This window comes from Exophiala viscosa (assembly GCF_022695815.1).
Source record: "Exophiala viscosa unplaced genomic scaffold EDD37scaffold_4, whole genome shotgun sequence".
In the NCBI taxonomy this organism is placed as follows: Eukaryota; Fungi; Ascomycota; class Eurotiomycetes; order Chaetothyriales; family Herpotrichiellaceae; genus Exophiala; species Exophiala viscosa.
In genome coordinates this window covers 595205-610530 of record NW_026944356.1, presented here as the reverse complement: position 1 = coordinate 610530, position 15326 = coordinate 595205, and the positions used below count along the sequence as shown (strand labels likewise).

General features: G+C 51.1%; 7 protein-coding genes across 7 annotated transcripts; 5 read left to right on the top strand and 2 right to left on the bottom strand.

Annotated features, from left to right (window-relative positions):
- Positions 1-305: 305 nt before the first annotated feature.
- On the top strand, positions 306-935 carry EDD37DRAFT_563219 (26S proteasome non-ATPase regulatory subunit 10; the record flags this gene model as incomplete). Its single annotated transcript, XM_062813956.1, has 1 exon — positions 306-935. A coding segment is annotated over one exon (630 nt), but the record flags the coding sequence as incomplete, so codon positions are not given.
- A 14-nt stretch (positions 936-949) lies between these two features.
- EDD37DRAFT_363607 (TATA element modulatory factor 1 TATA binding-domain-containing protein) lies at positions 950-3764 on the bottom strand. Its single transcript, XM_062811890.1, has 2 exons — positions 3335-3764; positions 950-3285 (listed from the first exon to the last, which is right to left on the bottom strand). The coding sequence occupies exons 1-2, from the start codon at positions 3483-3485 to the stop codon at positions 965-967; spliced, it is 2472 nt and encodes an 823-aa protein (XP_062670716.1). The 5' UTR covers positions 3486-3764; the 3' UTR covers positions 950-964.
- Position 3765: 1 nt separating this feature from the next.
- On the top strand, positions 3766-5881 carry EDD37DRAFT_363534 (V-type H+-transporting ATPase 54 kDa subunit). The gene is made up of 4 exons (XM_062811887.1): positions 3766-3981; positions 4036-4270; positions 4325-4853; positions 4903-5881. Exons 1-4 carry the CDS (start codon positions 3922-3924, stop codon positions 5513-5515), a joined length of 1437 nt encoding a protein of 478 aa, XP_062670715.1. The 5' UTR covers positions 3766-3921; the 3' UTR covers positions 5516-5881.
- Positions 5882-6932: 1051 nt separating this feature from the next.
- Positions 6933-9873, top strand: EDD37DRAFT_649165 (uncharacterized protein; the record flags this gene model as incomplete). Its single annotated transcript, XM_062818107.1, has 2 exons — positions 6933-9712; positions 9765-9873. 2 exons carry the CDS (start codon positions 6933-6935, stop codon positions 9871-9873), a joined length of 2889 nt encoding a protein of 962 aa, XP_062670714.1.
- Positions 9874-10948: 1075 nt separating this feature from the next.
- EDD37DRAFT_649164 (uncharacterized protein) lies at positions 10949-11434 on the top strand (the record flags this gene model as incomplete). Its single annotated transcript, XM_062818106.1, has 1 exon — positions 10949-11434. The coding sequence occupies one exon, from the start codon at positions 10949-10951 to the stop codon at positions 11432-11434; it is 486 nt and encodes a 161-aa protein (XP_062670713.1).
- Positions 11435-11625: 191 nt separating this feature from the next.
- Positions 11626-12519, bottom strand: EDD37DRAFT_563332 (GPN-loop GTPase 3 like protein; the record flags this gene model as incomplete). Its single annotated transcript, XM_062813959.1, has 1 exon — positions 11626-12519. The coding sequence occupies one exon, from the start codon at positions 12517-12519 to the stop codon at positions 11626-11628; it is 894 nt and encodes a 297-aa protein (XP_062670712.1).
- Positions 12520-13006: 487 nt separating this feature from the next.
- EDD37DRAFT_363588 (S-adenosylmethionine synthetase-like protein) lies at positions 13007-14949 on the top strand. Its single transcript, XM_062811889.1, has 3 exons — positions 13007-13594; positions 13648-13733; positions 13785-14949. The coding sequence occupies exons 1-3, from the start codon at positions 13494-13496 to the stop codon at positions 14783-14785; spliced, it is 1188 nt and encodes a 395-aa protein (XP_062670711.1). The 5' UTR covers positions 13007-13493; the 3' UTR covers positions 14786-14949.
- The last annotated feature ends 377 nt before the right edge of the window (positions 14950-15326 follow it).

Genomic DNA, 15326 nt, shown 5'->3' with positions numbered 1-15326 from the left:
TTCCGTATTGGCGGTAATAATTTCGCCGGAGAATGCGGGGAAACAGCCTTGCCATTTGTGTTTCCTGGCCGCGACATTTGTCCCTCTGCCTAAGCAAGTCAGAACAGTCGTGATGGCTGAGACAAAAGAGAACAAATACGCTATACACGAGGCGGCGCGGGAGGGAAGAAGTGAGCAATCCGGGTCTTCACGCGACGCTTTTTTACTGACAATTTCTGTCTAGTCCAGGTCGTCGACTCTCTTCTGAGCGTGAGTCTTCCCGAGCATACGCATCCCATCTGAATGGTAGTAACTATTTCCAGGCAAACCCGAAACTCGCATCACTCGTCGACCAGGATGAACGGCTTCCGATACACTGGGCCTGCGCATTCAATCATCTCGACATTGTCAAACTCCTCACATCTACACGATCCTTCGATCCAGATGCACAAGACGGCTCGGGATGGACGCCACTTGCCATTGCGGCCAGTTTGAAAGACAACAGTGGCGAAGAGATCATTGAGCTGTTACTATCGAAAGAGGCTGATGCCAAGATCCCTACAAACTCTGGTGCGACGGCACTACATTTCGCTGTCTCGAAGGGTAATCTCGAAATCTGCAAGACACTGTTCAAGCATGGGGCTTCCGCCAGGACAAAGGACAAGCGAGGACAATTGCCATTGCACAGAGCCGCGGCGGCTGGCAGCGTTCCAATTGTGAAACTGTTACTCCAGCACAAAAGTCCTATCAATGCGACTGATATGGATGGAATGACGGCTTTGCACCACGCTATCAGCGAAGGAAATGGAGATGTGGCCATCGAGCTGCTGAAAGCTGGCGCAGAGACGGACAAAAAAGACAGTGATGGAAGACTTGCCATCGAGTACGTTCCTGACGCCAAAGTACGATCCTACATATTAAAAGCTGCCGAAAGAGAGGGTATCAATTTGGAGTGAGATCGCGCAGATGATCAACACATCAGAAATCATTTCATGGTATCCGCCAGCTGCCGATACATCTGCTTCACATCCACTATATCAGCCTTGAGCTCCTCGACTTGCTCACTCTTCTCGCCGAGAAGTTCAAGAGTGGTTTGATGGCGTTGGCTCAGATCGGCTTGATCCTTTTCGAGAGCTCTTAGTCGGGCTTCGAGCTTCCGCTTTTCTTCGACCTCCCGCATCAAATTCACGACTTCCTGTCTGGCTTCGTCACGCTGTGTGGTGAGTCGTGTAAGTTCGTCCTTGGAAGCAGCCTTTTCACTTTCGAGTCTACGAACATTCGCAGACATTCGTTCAACGAGCTGAACAGAGGGGCCGGCCCCGACCGTGGAAGTCGAAATTAGGTCGTTCACGGCACGCGGAGAGTTGTTGGAATGAGGTGTTGGGGGAATGTTGGCGAAGAAGTCGTCTGCATCGTTCGAGGTCACCACAGATGGGGTTTCTGCAATGGTCCCGTTGACCTGGTTCCTGAAGGAAGGGTTCGAATACTGACGGGAAGGTGCGTTCCAGTCGAACGTTGGCATCATCGAAGACTTGCGGCTGTTGGGCCTTTCGTATTGAACCGGGCTCATCAAATGGTTGATATCGAAGCCCAGATTTGAGTTCTTGCGGGAAAGCCCAGGAGAGCCTGTTCGCTGGATCTGTAGGCTGGCTGTCCATTTCGCCTTTTCTTCATCGAGTCTGCGCTGCAGCTCTTTCTCAGCGTTCGCTTTTTCTATCTCGACATCTTTTACAGCAGTGGCAAGCTCGGTTTCGAATTGGGTCGCTTTACGGCTCAATCGCTGAACCTCGGCCTCTGCATCAGCCACAGACTTGTCCATCTCTGCGAATTTGGTTTGCACTTGCTCGAGCTCCTTGTCAGCACTCCTCAGTTTCAGGGTAGCATCACGCAGCTTCTTTCGAAGGTCTGTCTCCCTTGCCGCAATGTCGTCACGCTCTTTCTCCAGGTTTGTAATCCTTCCAAGCAAACTGCTCTCAATGCCTTGCCAATTTTGACTTGCCGTCGCGTATTGTGTCTGCAGGGTCTCGATTTGGCGGAGGAGTTTTGCCTGTACATGACCGTGGTCTGCAGACGAAGCCTCTTCTGCACGGACACGAAAGGACTCCAGCTTGCTTTCGAGTGCTGCCTGCTCGCCCAGCATTTCACTTTCCATGACACGGGATTGTTCCTTTTCCCTTTCAAGCGTGGCCTGGAGGTCTCTGATTTCTCTTTTCAGTTTCTCCTCGGTTATCTCCCGCTCAACTTTGGCGCTGGTCAGATCATCTTGTAAGTCGGCGATCCTCCTTCTCTCCTTTTCTAGTTGGTCTGCCTGCGCCTTGCTCTCGGCCGCTTCAGCCCTTGCGTTGGCTCGTGAGATCTGAGTTTTCATATCTGCCAAGGTCGCTTGAAGTGCTTCGCGTTCTTTTCGGACCGCTTCGAAATCATTCACACCAGCCGTGCTTGCCGCCAGACTTTGTTCCGCTCGTTTGCTTGCGGCTTCAGCCTTCCTTGCCCTATCCTCCATCATTCTTAGTGAGCGCTCTGCTTTCTCGGCTCGAAGCTTTGCTGCGTCTTGTTCTTTGTTGTTCGTCGTGATCTGGGCTCGTAACTTCTTGAGCACAGTCAAGTGGGTCATCTCTGCTTTCGAAAGTCGCTGACCCTCATCCATAAGCAATGCTATCTTTGCATCCTTTTCCAAGATCTTGCGCTCCAAACTTCCTGCATCTGCGGAGCCTGCAGCTTTCCTTGCTGATTCTGCCGCCTCTTTGCTCAGATAGTGTAATTTCGCCTGAAGTGCATCGATACGTTCGATATAGTGGTTGATGTCTTCTTGTTCTTGTGTGCTCTTCTCTGCCGGTCGCATAGCATCTTCACTCTTTCTTGCAAGGTCCTGCGAGGCTCGATCAGACAGCGTCTGACTATCCCTCGGGGCGTCGGTAGAGGGCCGAGCAGAGTCGCTGTCAACTTGCACTATAGGATCCGTCCTTTGTGTTTCTGGCTGTGGACCTTCTGTCCCCTTCAATGTCTGCTCATTCTTGTCGGTGTCAAGATCAGGCTCAGCCTGGTCTTCCACCTTTACCACCAAGATAGCAGGCGGTTGCTCAGGCGCCGAAGAGCCAGCCTCGGCGTCGTCAGTCAATAGGCCGACGGGCTCGGTCGTTGCGGCTGCGCTGTCACTCGTAGCGGAATCCGACGCAGGAGCTGGTGCCATGGGCGACGCTGTTCGAGTAACATCTTTCTTCGCTGCCATCGCCCGTGCGAGGCGCTCTTGGAGCCGGTCATTGGTGTTAGAGGCATTGCTGCTAGTCCTTGAGAGTTCAGATGAGACTGCAACTGAGTCAATACTGCGATGCTGCCGAGTGTGTTTTTTACGTACCTCTTACCGCCGGGCTGGTCTCGCGAGAGGGTTGCGGTACTGTGCTGGCTGGGTTCTGTGGATCGTCGGCGAGGATATTGTCTAGACGAGACTCTACAGACGCGACCGCCTGCTGCAGGAAATTCCACCTCGAATTTGGTTTCGAAGCCATGGCGCAGGAACATCACCTCGAGTGTTTACTAGGGAGGTTTCGCAGCCTCGGGCACGATGCAGATAGTTGCATTATAAGTCTGGAGGTGCATTCGAGTCCTTAGAACACATAGCGCATGTCAGTGTGGCGGATTCGTATACTTATTTGAGGAGTGATCCAGTGGTCCAGTGTGAGTATTGATGGCGCGTCCCTCGTGGACAAAGTGTAGGTTCGCAGTGGTGGAGATCTGGCGTTAAGTAATGCATTGTTGGAGAACGACCATCGCTAATAGCCTCTAGCTTTTGGAGCTTCGATAGCGATTAGGCGATGACATAGGTTTTCTGAATTGACCTTCAACCAAATCTCTACACCTCTTGTATGCTATGCCTGCATTCATGTGAGACAGAGTTCCTTCATCCACTACGCCTCGTCTTCGATTTCGCAGTCAGTGTTCAAGATGTCGCTGAGCCAGCCGGTCTACCTTAGCTCGCTACAGAACAACATCAGAGCACGCCCGGTAGGTCACCTTACGACGTAATCCAGACATTGCCCAAAGCTGACAATTCCATAGATACCGTGGGATGGAGCTGTTCGAGCTGGAAACCTCACCGACGACCAACTCAAGAAGATAAAATCAGTGGACAAGGTCAGAAAAGAGCAGAGGAAGCAAACCATCGAGAAAGACGTCAAAAGCTACAGCACGTTATTAGTAGGAGGTCCAGATGGTGGGAGTGTGCTCGAGAAGGCATCCAAACGGAGTGATATCATCCAGTACATCTTGGTCCTGGCGACAGATTTGATCAATGGTATATGCGCTCGAACTGCTGTTGCGGAAGACAATACTTACTGACTTGGAACAGATGCGCCAGCTCTTGCAACAGCCATCCTAGAACAACCTGAACCTTATAAGACTTTCCTTGCCCTGCTGAACCAGCCTGGTAATCCGGAAGATGCTATTCCCTTGTTCTCGGCCACTTTCTTGGTCAACATCATTGCCATTTCTCTGACAACCTCATCAAAACCAAGCCCTCGCGATGACCAAGCACTTCCTCAAGTCTATTCATATCTGGCGAAATTGGTGAAGAACCAAGACAGTGGACTACAAGATATTGGCGTACAACACTTATCACAACTACTGCGGACTACGCGGTCTAAAGAATTGTTCTGGAAACAGAAGGCCGACACAGTAGAACCACTGTTCGACATATTACGAAAGGCTGTGGGAGCTGCAAAAGATAACGACTCTACTCTGTGGAGCGGGGGAACGAGCATTCGAAGCTCTGACACAAAGTTCGGTGGCGGTGTCGGGCTACAATTGTTGTATCAAGTGCTACTTGTGATCTGGCAGCTAAGTTTTGAAGGTGAATTGGTTGGTGACGGCCTTGAAAAGTATGGCTCCCTTGCAGATGTCTCCACACTCAAGCTAACAACGATTCAGGGATGAAGAAATTATACCACTATACACACAGCTGCTGCGGATGTCGCCAAAGGAGAAGACGACTCGACTGTTGCTCGCCACACTCAACAATCTACTTTCGACCAACAAGGATACTTTGATTCCAGCTGCAACGACCGCCAGGCTTCCTGCATTGCTAAGCAACCTCTCTGGACGACATCTGACAGACCCAGATTTGCTAGAAGACCTTCAAAGTCTCAATAGCATGCTTGAGGATTACACGAAGAATCAAACAACATTTGATGAATACGCCGACGAGGTCAATTCAGGTCATTTGCGTTGGTCGCCGCCACATCGTAACCCCACTTTCTGGAGGGAAAACGCTCGCAAGATATTCGAGGACAAGAAAGGCGAACTTCCGAAGAAGCTGGCCGAAATTCTCGGTAAGGGATGGGAATCTGAAAAAAAGGTACTTGCCATTGGCTGCAATGATGTGGGTAGTCTGGTCAAAGAAGTGCCAGAGTATCGGTCTACTCTCGAGCGACTGGGTCTCAAAGCTCGACTTCTTGAGTTGATGGGTGACTCGGACGAAAGTGTGCGATGGGAGAGTCTCAAGGCTGTTGGAGAATGGATGCGATACAACATTGACAAGTGAACGCTTCCACTGATCCAGATTGATGCTGAGAATGGAGCGATACGAGGTTAGATGGTCCGCCAGCTCCGGAGCGGCATACACTAAATACGAGTACTTTCGAGAGTGGGATAAGCGAGGAACAACACAGCTGTTTTCGGTTGAAGAGGCGCCATCTGGTTGCGGAGTAATTTACCCTTGATCAGCCCGCATTCGTGTAGATATTTGTTCTAGGCGTGGCTTTTGTTCAATTGCTTCGGACAGAGTTGCTTTTGCTTGCACTAAAAGCTGACCACAGCGACTTTCTGTCCGTACATCAGCAGCGCCATTCAACATGTCTACTTCTAAATGCTCGATTAGCCTGTAACTCAGAGAATCTTCCACCCTGCTCAGTCCCCATCGATAGTGGAAGCAACCATTCTCTATGAACCGACTGCACTGTTGGCCAATGATGTTGTAGAACGAATACTCCATATGTGATACTGCGAGATGCTGGCTAGTTCGTGGTCACTAGATCGTGATAGCAAAAGTGAACCGGGGCAGCCAACAGGGGAATTTGTGAATAGGTCTCAAAAGGGAAACTTCCCCTGCCAAGCACAGCGGCTTCATCTCTCCCCCAGTGTCCACCAGGCTCCTCATCAGCTGTCTCACTGGTCGCTCGTCTGCTGCATGTGCATGTCAATTCGACGGCCTTGCAGGTCAGATCGGAGGCTCTCGATCACCACAGGCACTCAAAGAAGACAGAGGAGGATTTCCTTGTGAACTCTATGACGGTTTCATGCTTCTTGCTGATGGCACGCGTTTATGCCCAAGAGAAGCTCGAGCCCCATTCCAGCCACCCTTAACAACCAAAGTTACTACCCGGAGCCCTCCGCTTATACTTGCATCTTCCCTACCTAAACGCTGGGATTTTCGCCAATACCCCGATACGCTCGCTGCTCACACGCGCCATCCTGCATGCGTCTGTCCTCTGGTTCTAGCATATTACATTCGCGCAAGTGATAAGTTGCAGTGAACCTCAATAATCTCGGCAGATAAGTCAAGTTCATCAGCCAGAGATTTCGCAACTTGGTCCTCAATCATTAGGCGGGTTCTAGTTAAATGCTCGGAATGCGGTAGGCGCCATAGTGCGCAATCTGCGGATGATCCAATGAGGGCGACATTGTCCCCGTAGCCTAAACCACTTTCCGTTTTGTAACAACTTAGCGACCGTCTCTCACTCTCGATTAATCGTCTCAAGTTCACCATCCACTACCACCAAAGTTACACTCTGGTTTCCACTGGTCCGCGAATGGACGATTGCATGTGGCTGATCTACGTGCCATACTCTAAGCAGCAAGTCGTGTCATGTCGCTATTCTAGACGGACGTCAAAGCGTCAACCCACTCCGTCTGCGCCGTATCGCTCCCATCCGCCAACCCCCTGACTGCAACCAGGACAAATGGACGACTACGTTCGTCCTCCAAGAGGCTACGCTTCTGCTTCCCCTCCTTCGTTGCAGAACGAATACTCTACTGTACAACGGCTTCCCTCCATTCCGGCAGCTTTAAGACCCTTCTCCCCGGTGTCTCCTGTCCGTCGAAAGCCTCTCCCTTCGAACGCCTCACCCATCATCCAGTCACCCCAGTCTCCTGAAACCGCACCACGGTTACAGCACGGGAGCTCGCCGTCTGTTGAGAATCCTTCAAGGGGGGTTGCGCAAGTCATTGACGGGGTGGGCAGCGCGTATGATACCTCGTTATGCAACGTGTATGTACACTCGGCTAATCCCAGTAGCACATCGAAGACAAGTGTCCAGAGAGAGACAGATGAAAACGGATTGACGCGACTAACGACGAACGGCTCCCTTTCCTCCATCGACGGTCGCGCAGGCTTTCCTTCAAACAGCCATAAGGCACAACAACTGAATGGCCTACCCGTAACAAACGCGTCTTTAGAGGAGGATATGGCTCCGAAACCAGGCACGAGGCCGCCGCCTCTACGGACGAACACAAACACCTCAACAAGGTCATTGACCGTCGTTGACTCCAAGAAACCTCACACGCCTGGAAGCAAATTTACTTCGTTTTTCAGTCGCAAGCCCGCTGCATCACCTAGTACAGAATCCTCAGCAACAGATTTCTCAGATCGCAAATCACCCCTTCCGTCGCCATATGTCGGATCTCCACATGCTTCCGCACATTCATCGCCTGGGTTTCCCTTTGGGGTGTCGGCAGCCCGGGCCTCTCAATCTCAGCCATCCCAAGATTCTATCGAGTTCGACGCCAGCACATACATGCAGACCACACCCCATGGCGACGCTGCGAGCAAATGTCTGCAGCTCGAAGCTGAGTTGCGCGAGATCAGCACAGAACTGGCGGCCTCGATCAGACGTGAGATGGACTTGGAAGACCTCGTGGACCGACTACAGACTGAAGGTCCTCCAGCCATCAGAGAGGTTGATCGAACTAGTGATTACTTCTCGGATTCAGGCGCGAGTTCCATAAGACCCTCGACCAGCGAGGAAAACCCTAAGGAGGAGATACAAAGGATAAAACGTGAGTCCGAGCAACAAAGGGCGCAGCTGAAGGTAGAAATGTCTCAAAAATGGCAAAGCGAGAGATCCAGTAGGCAAGCACTGGAATCTCACGTTCACCTACTGGAACAGAAACTTTCACAAACACGTCGCGAGCACAATCAATCCGCCGATGTCACTGCAAGAGCGAAAGAGTTGGAGATGGCGCTAGATGATGCGAAAAGGAGACTCGTCGAGGAGAGACAAACGAAAGAGAATTTCGAAGACCTCTTGACGGCGCTCCGAGTCGACCTTGAACAGCACCGGAATGAACGTGACAACCTGCGAGATGAGGTTCTGCCTCAACTACGGTCCCAAATTGAAGGTCTCGAATCTAACTTATCTGACTCACAAAAGTCGCCGTATGACTTTACGCGCTTGCAGCAAGAACTTCAAAGCCTTAAGGATGAAAACGCAGCACTGCAAAGTGCGAGGGCCATGAACATGCAATTTCAATCTATCGCCGAGGACGGGGAAATAGTCCAGTCGCCGACAAAGACGTCATTTTTCGGAGGTCGAAGTACTGGCCTCCAAAGGTCCAACACTGTTATGAGCAGATCAAATACGCGGCCAGCGAACCGTGCAAATTCTCTGTCCAGATCAAACTCCAGCACAAGCCCAGAAAATCAACTACCACTCGCCGACCAGCTAAAGGACGTGACGGACCAAAGGAACGCCCTGCATACCACTGTTAGGTATCTTCTACGGAGGCAAGAAGCCCAGCGTCGACAGTACGAGAAGCGTCTCAAGCTAGCTGAGACTGAGTGGGATCGCGCCAGTTTCGTCCAGAGTTCGAGAAAGGGTAGCTACGAACGTGAAGTACGGACATTAAGGTCTGAGATCAACCTTCTGCGGAAAAGAGCAGATGACGCCCTCGAGCAGAAGTGGCAGTGCGAGAAAGGCCTGGCTGGTTTGAAGATGGATCTTGACCGGAGTAAGCAAGAAACGGCTAGCCTGCAAACCTTGCTGCAGGTTCGCGATGAAACTGCACCGGAGGTCCTTTCGTCCACCCTCGAACAGGCATTGCGTCGTTTGCAACAGGAACGGGATCAGGCACGGCAACAAGAATCAGTCGGCTCATTGAAGCATGAGCAAGACTTTGCTGCAGAGCTTGAACTGTCCGCCGAAAGATCTGAAACGTTGGCAATACAAGTCAGGAAACAAATGCAAGCCAACTCTGAATTGAGGGATCGACTCAAACAGGCCATTCAGAACGGCCAGAGCAATCAGCAAGCCTCCGCCGAGCAGATCAACGAATTGCAAGATAGATTACGAAATCTCGAGGACGTTATCACCGTGGCACAAATGCAGTCAGAGACGGCTGTAATGAAGCATGAAGATGAGGTCCGCGTCCTTCGGGCTAGTCATAACAGTCAACTCATGCGCACAAGATCCGGGAGGAAGACCCCTGGAGGACTTGGGCTCTTCACATCGACCCCGAGATCTCCCATGTCGCCCATGTTTGTGAACTCTACAAAGAGCCCGAGACTGGACCAAACCAGCAGTGGGCCGGGCATGCCGCTCCAAGAAGCACTGAAGACTGAATACCTCGAGGTCAAGGTCGCAGATCTAGAGAAGGCTCTGTCTGAAGCGGAGAAAGAGATGCAAGAAGTCGTTGGGCGGATGAATACGGCTCAGATGGGCGTGGCTGAGCTGGAATCAGAGAGGTAAGCATGACCTGGTCGTCCTTTTCAGAGGTGATACTAACAATATGTGCAGAGACGAAGCCCTCCGACAAACTCGAAGACTCGAAGCCGCTATTACGGCTGAGCGCGAGAAAGTGCAGGCGCTCCTGGAAAACACGTACGACTATGGCTCGGACTACTAGTCCACAAGCATGCACTTTGACGACATGAAAGCGACTTGCCCGCCTATAATCTATCTTTCAGCATCAAGCCTTTATTGCCTGAGGACATATTTATTTTAGCGAAGGAGTTAATGGTCTGAGCGCCGTTGTCGTGCTGGCCTTGGACAAAAGTTATTTGGGATATATTTCTTCAGCACCGTCAGATATGGACTTTTACAGGTTTGGGACCTGATTGGAGGGTTTGGTCGCGGGTTTTATTTTCGACAGCAGGCGAGCATCAAGATATGGATGGACTGCTTTGTACATCACTATACCCGGTTAATCAGCGATAACCATATGTGGGAGAACGTCCTTGGATAGGATGACAGTGTTCAGGAGTTTGCGGGCTCAGCTTCAAAGCTGCAAAGAGTAGAGGAGCAGGTCGAGCCTCGCTGAGTTATCATGGTGCCTGCGTTCATATCATCAGGGTGATGAATGGACGAATGCCTTGAGCCACCAATATAACCGACATCAACCACCTACTTATAAGGCAAACACTTGGGTTATGCCTTAGAAGGTGCTCAAAGGTTCATCAGCCTCGTCGGGACAGAACTGCGTGTTGCAAGAGTAATGTTCTACGGTACTTTGCTGAGTCGCCGTAGATTATGACACAATGCGCAAAACCGATTTTCCCCACGATTTCGTGATCTTGACTTAGGTTCTGATTGTTGATCCTACCACAGTGTGTTGTGCAGAGCTTCCATCACGATATTTTCGCATTGGACTAACAGTGGTCTTTCACTGATCCGTTGATTCTCCCAGAACCAAAGTGAAGACATCTGTTGAAGTCTCGTGTTGATCAGTCTGCACGGGAGTTAGCTACACTAGCAGTTTACGATATGTGAGGTGAAGAATCACCGACACCCACCTCTTTCATACTTTACTCGGACTATAATATTCACCACACACTCACAGCCTCTGGGCTTGAAAATCTCGACACCGTGTCTTAATACTTCCTTCCCTTGTTGTCCAGAAATTCGGACCAGAACCAGATCGAAGAAGACGTCACATCGCCCAACCCTAACCACCTCACAAACACAAACGCGAGCGAAGAAAGATGGCACCACAACTACCGCCCTACCTCGCGCATTTCGCCGACCTCTACAATGCCTACATCCACCCTCTCCTGCCCACACCTTTACAAAGCATCTCTGGCATGGTCACACCGTTCCTCAATTCCGCAATCGCAGCCGCGGCATCAGGCGATATTGTCAGTCTGGCCGCGTTCGTGGTGACGATATACTTCACGGTCCGGATGGCGGATTACTTGCGTCGCAGTGTCGTCGCGTGGGTGGTGTTTGGGCTCAAGATAGTGATGGTGATTGCGGCGGTGAATGTGGCGTTCTATGTGAACTCGGTGGGTGTGCAGAAGGCCTTGGGTGATGCGGAGTGGGTGGTTGGCTTGGTTTGGGGGTTTGTGGAGGATAAAGTTACCAACAGCGGCGGAAGTGAGAAGACGGGTGGTCCATTCGGATATTATGGTGGAGGTCGTCAACAGGTGCCGCTTACTGGGGGGAAGAAGAAAGCTGGTGGATGGAGATGAGAAATATTACACCACACTGTACTGGACGACTGGATGACTCAATGCGAAGACTGGAACTGGACACTAGGTCTTGAGGCTAAAGCCGATTGTTGGGTATCTACCACTTGAGAGTACACGATGCCGCCAACGCCTACGCTGAGAATCTGAAACAAAATCCGATCGAGGATCAAGGATGGATACATGGTAGGGCCTCAACCCTCTTCCCAAGCTGGCTCTTCAAATTCCGCTTCTTTGGGATCTTTCGGCTCTTGCGCCTCGTGATACTGGATGGCATCGTCAATATAACTCAGAATGTCGCCCACACTGTCTTCGTCATTCACATCCAGCTGCAGGAAGGAAACCATGCTGAAGTCATCGATCAGTCTAGCCACTGCGCGATTGAGCTGTTTGAATGACCCTCCGGTCATTACTTGGTCGACCTCGGAGGGATTACCGACGTCAACTGTATGTTCCGCAGTACCTCGCCCGGTATCATCGTCGTCAAGCAGGTTGGCATCTGGATCGACGAAGCGCTTGAGCTCTTTCTTGGGCACTTGATCTTTCACCAGGTCCATCTTGGATAGGATATTGACGTGTGGAAGTTCCATCATGATCATGGCGCTCATTGCCGAAAGTGTTCCGGCAAAGAACTTGGCCTTGTCCACCACGAATGTCGCTTCAAGCAGATATGCAGCGCAGAGGTTGATGTTCAACGGTCCCATTCTTGACAGGTATTTGACCAGCTCGGGAAGTAGAGGGATATGTGTGTAGAGTTCTATTTGACCGGGAAGATCGAAGAGGATGAGGTATTCTTCGGAGAGTGGCTCGATTGCGGAGGCGAGGAAGTCGAGGTTTTGCAGGAGAAATTCGAAGCAGAATATTAGACCGCCATTTGGTCCTAATGACATTTCTTCCATCACGTCTTCCAAGGAAATGAGGTCGCGAATGTCGAGGTCGGGTTCGTAAGCGAAGTCGTTCGCCGCAGGATCGAGGTTGATGTAGAAACATGACCGCCTGCTGTGTTGAAGATGTTGGATCAATGCTGTACAGAAGGTAGTCTTGCCGGCACCGGCAGGGCCCATGACTAGACAGCCGAACTTGGACATTGTGAGTGTCTCCTGCAAAGGAAGGAGATGGCTGTTTTTATTGCGACAAAGTTGGATTTATGCGGTGTACTTCGATCGTTATATCATTCATGGCACATGAGCATGCATGTGCACAGCACGTGTCCTCCTCTTTGACGATTTCTGCCGGACCGGTGTCCCAGACGCGTTAGACTCGTTCGCCTTGTGTGTATGCAGGTGAAGACAATAGTGATATCGATGTCGACGTTGTAGGTTGTTCTATAGACAAACACATTTGACACTTTCAAAAACTTTCAAACAAAATGACGGCGACCACAGTCCGGGACTTCTTCGGATAAAGACTTCAGTTGTTAAGGTCAGTGAGAGGGTCTCAGGTGTTCAGAGAGTTGTCCAGCGATGGGGTCACTGGAACTCAGGCACCCTCAAAGCCCGATAGGGCGAAGGGTCAGGCAATTCGGGAAGAAAAAGGTATGTCGCGCCGAACACGCACTTCTCGTGCCCGCGGCCGCGCCCTCTCTGCCGGATAAAGCGCGAAAGAGATACTGTGAGTGAGTGTGCATGGGGCCATCAGGAACCGCTATTTGCTGGTTTGGCTGGAAAAAAGACACGACTGCCGATTGCCTGCCGATAACGACATCGCAAGGGCAAGACTGCAAACTGTTTTCTCCTCACTAAATTTCCCCCCAATTTTTTTCCAAGGTCCATCCTCTTCTCTACTTGTTGTCATAGACCGCTTTTCTCCCACTCTCGCTGGCTTGAATTCCTTTTCACACACCTCTTGTGACTCTTGGACATACGGATCTTGCAGTACATCACAGTCAGGACCCGGGAAAAGTTCAGCAGCGATTGGGATTGTCACTTCTCTTGACAGCCTCCTCTCCCTCTCCAGTACATACCCCTCCACCAGCCTCTTCGCGTTCAACACCCTCGGACAACCGTCTCCGGCACTTTTTCTCTCCTAAAGAAACCCTCAGCAACCCCTGTACTCTTTCAAAATGGCCGGTCCCGTTAATGGCAACACCAATGGTGCCGACAAGCGTGATACCTTCCTCTTCACCTCCGAATCTGTCGGCGAGGGTCACCCCGATAAGATCGCGTGAGTTTAGAGCTTCGCTAGAGAGGCCGAGCTATAGATCTGACAAAATGTAGTGATCAGGTTTCCGATGCCGTCCTCGATGCCTGCCTCAAAGAAGACCCTCTATCCAAAGTCGCTTGCGAGACTGCCACCAAGACCGGTACGCGGCCATAAAAATACAGCCGTCGCTGCCCAGCTAACCGTTGTGCAGGCATGATCATGGTCTTTGGAGAAATCACCACCAAGGCTCGTCTTGACTACCAGAAGATCATTCGTAACACCATCCGGGAGATTGGCTATGACCACTCCGACAAGGGTTTCGACTACAAGACTTGCAACGTCCTTGTGGCTATTGAAGAACAATCCCCCGATATCGCTCAGGGTCTACACTATGAAGAGGCGTTGGAGAAGCTCGGTGCCGGTGACCAAGGTATCATGTTCGGATACGCTACCGACGAGACCCCAGAACTCCTTCCCCTGACCATCCAACTCGCCCACAAGCTCAACGCTGCCATGACATCTGCACGAAAGTCCGGCGAGATCCCATGGCTACGGCCCGACACCAAGACTCAGGTCACGGTGGAATATGCTCATGATGGAGGTGCCGTCATTCCCCTGAGAGTGGACACTGTTGTTGTCTCAGCGCAACACTCTGAGGACATCACCACCGAGGAGCTACGAAAGGAAATCAAGGAGAAGATTATCAAGAAGGTCATCCCTGCCAAGTACCTTGACGACAAGACCGTCTACCACATCCAACCTTCTGGTCTCTTCATCATCGGCGGCCCTCAAGGTGATGCTGGTCTTACTGGACGTAAGATCATTGTTGACACATACGGTGGCTGGGGTGCTCACGGTGGTGGTGCTTTCTCTGGCAAGGACTACAGCAAGGTTGATCGCTCGGCAGCCTATCTTGCCCGATGGATCGCCAAATCCCTTGTCAAGGCGCGTCTCGCTCGTCGATGCCTCGTTCAACTCTCATACGCTATTGGTGTTGCCGAGCCTTTGTCTCTGTTTGTCGATACATATGGCACTGGTGACAAGTCCAGCGCTGAGCTCGTCGAGATCATCCTTGCCAACTTCGATCTCCGACCTGGTGTCATTGTCAAGGAACTGAACCTTATCAACCCCATCTACTGCCGAACCGCCAAGAACGGCCACTTCTCCGACCAGACCTTCACCTGGGAGCAGCCTAAGGAGCTTAAGTTCTAAGCTGCTATTGACATACTGCGGCAAAGATGATGGCACTCCTCAACTGGACGATCGAAGACGTTAAACAGATCGAATGGCGGATCATGCAAGATTCTGCACCTTGGTTTCAACCATCCAAGGTCGGTTTGATGCCTGTGCTGCCATTTCCTGGAAGCGTTTCGATGAAGTCTTTGTGACGACGGAAAGTATCATGAGTTTCATATGTGGTCATGAAAAAAGAGCGGAGACAATGGTTTTGCTTATTTCCAAAAAGTTTCTAGGGCGCGGGCAAATTCGTGACGATATTCAACACTGTTATGATACCCCCTGCGCGCAAGACACGTTGATATGTTTGTTTTACTTGGCATTGGGAAACGGCGTTCAACTCGCTATGCTAGATGGGAGACAACAAGTGTTGTACAGCTATGGAGGGGGTACCTTTTGAGGGCTCCAGAGAGATTTCAGCGGTTACGCATACGCAGGCAATCCTGTTGCGAGGAGTGATGCCCGCAATCAACACCTCAGGATAGACCGAAACTGGTCAAACATATTGGGACGGCTC